We start from the raw sequence: 4,838 nt of genomic DNA, 5'->3' as shown, positions 1-4,838 counted from the left end.
GCAGGGACCCAGGAGTCCGGGCTCACCCCTCCTCCCGCCCCCACTCCCCTCCCAGAGCCACGCAGGGACCCAGGAGTCCGGGCTCCCAGCCTCCCTCCCCCTGGACTCCATGCCCCTCCCAGAGCTGCGGAGAGGACCCAGGAGTCCTGGACCAAAGGGTTTTGGGTCTTAGTGTGGAATTACTGGGGGGGCTGGAGCTGAGTTAACCCTTTGTGCCCCCCGTATAAAGCTGCTTTATCTGTTCTCTCACCCCCCCCACCCCCGCAGGAAACACGCCCTGAACTGCCACCGCATGAAGCCAGCCCTGTTCACCGTCCTGTGCGAGATCAAGGAGAAAACAGGTGCGGGGGGTGCCGGGCCCCCCCGCCCCCCTCAGCCTGGGCAGCCCCTGCCTGGAGCCAGAGCAAGGCCTGGGGGGGCTCTGGCCACTGAGCATCTGTCCCCCCCACCCCATGCCCCACATGCCGGGGGGGGCTGGGCAGCTGGGTCTGCATGTGCAATAGGACCCTGCATACCCCTGAATTAGAGAGAGAGAGAGAGAGAGTGTGTGTGTGTGTGTGCGTGTGCGCGCGCTCTCACAGCCAGGCAGGCAGCGCCCTGTGTTGGGAGGAGCCTGGGGGGTGAAATGTGCCTGTAGTTTGCCCAGGCCGGGGGCCCCTGAGCCAGTCGGTGGCTGCTGAAATGTGAGATTTTGTTTGCACGTTGAACGTGCCCCCAGGGGTGTGCGGGTCATTGGCGGGGGGGGGCTTGGGGTGCACGGATGTTCTGTGGGGGGTGTTTAAAACACACAGAAATCGCGTGTCCATATTGTGTACGCGGGATTCACGTGCGTTGCTATGTGCGTGGAAGTTGTGTGTGTCAAAGTACATGGAGGTACCGTGTGTGAGCGTCTCAGGGAACATGAGTAACGTGTGTGTCGATGTGGGTATGTATCTGCAGCCGCTGTTTATACAATGTGTAATGTTTTGTGCGTCTGTGTCGGGGGTGTCTGTACTACAGGGGTGTCGTGTGGCTGTATTTCCATAAGATACCTGGGCCCGGTCTGTGTGGGTGAAACGTGTGCGAGCGCGTACGTGCAAGCATGTAGAAAATCTCAGGGAATGGGGTTTATGTATTTGTGTCTGTAGGGAACCGTGTGTGTGTCTGGGGGAGAGTGTTACACCCCGTTTCCTAGCGTGCGCATGTGTCTCTGGATGCCTCGCATGGGGGTTGTTGTGGGTTCAGCTATTTCCAGCTCTCAGCTGGGGCCTGTCGGTCAGGCTGCTTTTGGGTGTTGTATGAACCCGGCCGGAGTCCTGCCCCCCGAAGGGTGTGTGTGTGGGGGGGGTGTTTGCTGGGCAGGTGTCAGAGAGAAAATACCCTGCTCAGTTCTGGGTGCTGCCAGACCCGCCATCCCTGGTCCGTGATCGGGCCCTGCCATGCTGGGCACTACCCAGACCCCCTGGCTGGGCGCGAGGGGGGCTCTGTGGGGCCGGGCGCTGCCCAGACCCCCCAGCCGGGTGGGCCAGGTGCTACCCAGAGCCCACCTGAGATCGGGCCCAGGGGTCTAAAGACATGGGGGGGTGGGGGAGGTGAATGGAAAACAACGTTGCTAGTGTTACAGCTGGTTGTGTGTGCATGTGACACACATTGTTCTAATACTGACGGACGCACAAGTGTTGCACGGACACGGACACGCAGCCTCGCAGATCTGGGGGGAGGGTGTCGGTTGTACACACACCTGGTTGTCGGTGTCAGTCGGGCGCGTGTGTAGGAAACATGGAGTAGCCAGGCGTGTCCATGGGGGGCGGGTGGCAGTGAGCGGGGGAGCTGCGGGGGGGCACAAGAGGGATGTGTGTTTGGGGGGGGGAATTGGCATCAGTTCCACGTGTGCCTGTTTACACAGGTCTCTGGGCCTGAGGTCTGTATGTGAAGCCCCCCTGACACCCCACAACTCACCCAGGGAGTTACCGGGGGTCCCCTGAGTGCACAGTGGGGGGGGGCAGGCGATGAGCTCAGGACACAGCCCCCCCAACCCCTCCCCCATTCCCATTTTGTTGGGTTCAGGAGAGGAAGAGTCATTGCGAGGTTGTCACCATGGCGACCATGGGGCCAGCGATGGGTGGGGCACAACTTTTGCCAGCACCAGCTGAAGGGGCTGCAGGTCGGGAGTGAGGGGCGCCAGCGGAGCAGGGAGCTGTGGGTCGGGAGTGAGGGGCGCCAGCGGAGCGGGAGGCTGCGGGTCAGGAGTGAGGGGTGTCGTCTGGGCCGGGGGCTGCAGGTCAGGAGTGAGGGGCGCTGCGGGCCGGTGCTGCGGGTCGGGTGAGGGCGCCGGCCGGGCCGGGTGGGGAACTGTGAGTCGGATGAGGTGGCGCCAATGGAAGCAGGGAGCTTGCGGGTCGAGAGTGAGGCGCCTGGCACGCGGGGTGCGAGTCGGGAGTGAGGGCGCCGACCGGCCGGGGAGGCTGCAGTCAGAGGGAGGGTGCCGGTCGGAGGGGGGGGGCCCTGCAGGTTGGGAAGGAGGAGCCTCTAGCTTTGGCCAGGTGGCTGTGGTCGGAGTGAGGGGTAGACGATGGAGCTAGAGCTGCGGCGTCGGGAGTAGAGGGGTCGCCGGCCGGCGGGGCTGCGGGGTGGTCAGGGAGGGGCGCCAAGGAGCAGGGGATGTGGTCGGCAGGGATGGGTGCTCACTGGAGCTGGGGGCTGTGGGTCGGGGTTGAGGGCTCGCTGGCCGGGCGGGGGGGGCGTGCGGGCGGGAGCGAGGCGCCGCCAGGGCGGGGGCTGCGCGGCAGAGAGTGAGAGGCGCAATGAGCAGGCGGCTCGCGGGTTTGGAGCAGAGGGCACAGCAGGCGTGGGGGTGCGTCGGGAGGGCCATTCAAGTGGAGCAGGGATGGCTGTGTTCGGGAGGGAGGGCACCGGTCATGGCAGGGGCGCGGGTCGGGAGGGGAGGGCACCGGTCCGGGCGGGGCTGCGAGTTCGGGAGAAGGGGCACCGGCAGGTGGGGGGCATGCGGGTAACGGAGGAGGGGCGCCGGCCAGGCGGGGGCCTATTGTCGGGAGGAGGGGCAAGCTGGGCGGGCTGTGGTCGGGTTGAGGGTCAACAGCTCGTGGGGCTGCGGTTCGGAGAGCGGGAGATGTCCAATGGAGCAAGGGGGTGCGGTCGGGAGCGAGGGGCGCTGGCAGGGTGGGACTGTGGGTCAGAAGAGGGCGCCGGCCGGGCGAGGGGCTGCGGGTTGGAGGAGGGGTGCCGGCAAGGGCGGGGGGCGCGGGGCGGAGTGAGCGTGCTCAGCCGGCGGGGGCTAGCGGGTTGGGGTGAGGGCTGCCGGCCCGGGCTGGGGCGGTGGTTGGGAGCGAGGGCGCCAAGCCGGCGAGGGCTGCGGTTCGGAGTGAGGGGCGCCAAAATGGAGTAAGGGCGCGGCAGAAGGAGGGGCGCCAAAGAGTGAGGGGCTGCGACGGAGCGAGGGGGCCCAGCTGGACTGGGGGGCTGCGGTCAGGAGGAGGGGCGCCAATGGAAGTAGGGGCTGCGGGTCGGAGGGAGGGCGCCCGCCGGGCGTGGCTACGGGTCAAGAGGGAGGGGCGCCGGCCGGCGGGGGCTGTGGGTCGGGGCGAGCGAGGAGACCGGCGGGCGGGGGCTGGGTATCGGAGAGGGGCACTAGCAATGTCCACCACCCGCCCACCCCGCATGGGCTGCGTTCGGGACAGCAACCAGGAGGAAGGAGCCGGTTGGAGCCCGCACTGAAATGCCGCTGGACAACAGCTGCTGGCCAAGAAAAGAGGGGAGTGGCCGCGGCCCGAGAAGTGAGGCGGACTCGGCAGCGGCGGCGCAGAAAGCGGCAGCCTCGGGGGCGTCTCCCCCGATAACTCCATCGACGCACATCGGATTAATCGCAACACGGCACAAGATCCGCCAAGATCTACCACGTCCGACTGGAGAAATACACGAGCAGAGTGGCGGGCCTGGCAACGTGGGCTGGGCCTGCTGACTGCAGGTGGGCTGCAGGTGGAGTGGGGCGGCCAGAGAGCGGACTGGGGCGGAGTCGGAGTGCCAAATGCTGAGCCCCACCCCCCACAGGCGTGTAACGAGTTCACGATCACAGCGTGATGAACCTGATGCGGCAAGCAGAGTCGCACTCTGCCCAGTGGCCGCCCACGGGAGATCAAGCGGATGTCGGGTGATCATTCACACGAAGTTCAAGCTCATGCCAGTAATGCAGCTAAACAGGCACGTGCGAGGTCCGTCTGAATCCTGCCGCTCCGCTGTTCCGGACCCAGGTACCAGCCCCTGCCCGCCCCCTTGCCTGCCACGCCCCAGCATGAAACCCACCCCCAACCCACCAACCCCAGACCCCGCGTGGGAGGCCGCATGAGCCGACTCCGCTTACCTTGACGTCAGTTTACCGCCGGCCCCAGGCCCCTTGCCTGTCCACGCCCCAGACAATGAAACCCACCCACACCCCCAACCAAACCCAGCAAGAACCGCGTGGGAGGCCGTCATGATCCTGCGTAAAATCCCGCTTCCAGGACGCCAGGTACCAGCCCCCAGCCCTGCCCCCAGCGCGCAGCCCCCACCCCCACTGACCCTACCAGAAGTACTGTGTCAATGATCGCTGCGCTCACGCACTAAAGCCGCTTGCCGGAAGCGCCAGGTAACACGCCCCCAGGCCCCACTCCCCTGTGGCCTGGCCACGCCCCAGCAATCAGCCCCAAACCCCCACCCCCCCAACCCCAGACACGTGCGGCCTGTCCATATCCTGGCGCTCTGCCGGCTTCCTGGATCGCCAGGTACCTGCCCTGGGCCCCGCCCCTGTGCCTGGCCACTGCCCCAGCATGAAACCCCGCCCCCGACCCCCAACTTCAACCCCA

The 4,838-nt window shown here is 66.4% G+C and overlaps 1 protein-coding gene across 1 annotated transcript in view; it reads left to right on the top strand.

The window, feature by feature from the left end:
- The first annotated feature begins 184 nt into the window (after window positions 1-184).
- The window catches only part of PBX2 (PBX homeobox 2), a 17,141-nt gene continuing 12,487 nt past the window's right edge, over window positions 185-4,838 (top strand). Inside the window, exon 1 of the mRNA XM_075071463.1 lies at window positions 185-341. Within this exon, the coding sequence (XP_074927564.1) occupies window positions 293-341 (49 nt within the window). The 5' untranslated portion in view covers window positions 185-292. The remainder of the gene's footprint in view (window positions 342-4,838) is intronic.

Source organism: Chelonoidis abingdonii, chromosome 12 (genome assembly GCF_003597395.2).
Source record: "Chelonoidis abingdonii isolate Lonesome George chromosome 12, CheloAbing_2.0, whole genome shotgun sequence".
Classification (NCBI taxonomy): Eukaryota; Metazoa; Chordata; order Testudines; family Testudinidae; genus Chelonoidis; species Chelonoidis abingdonii.
The sequence above is the reverse complement of the archived record's forward strand: the minus strand, read 5'-3'. Positions and strand labels throughout refer to the sequence as shown.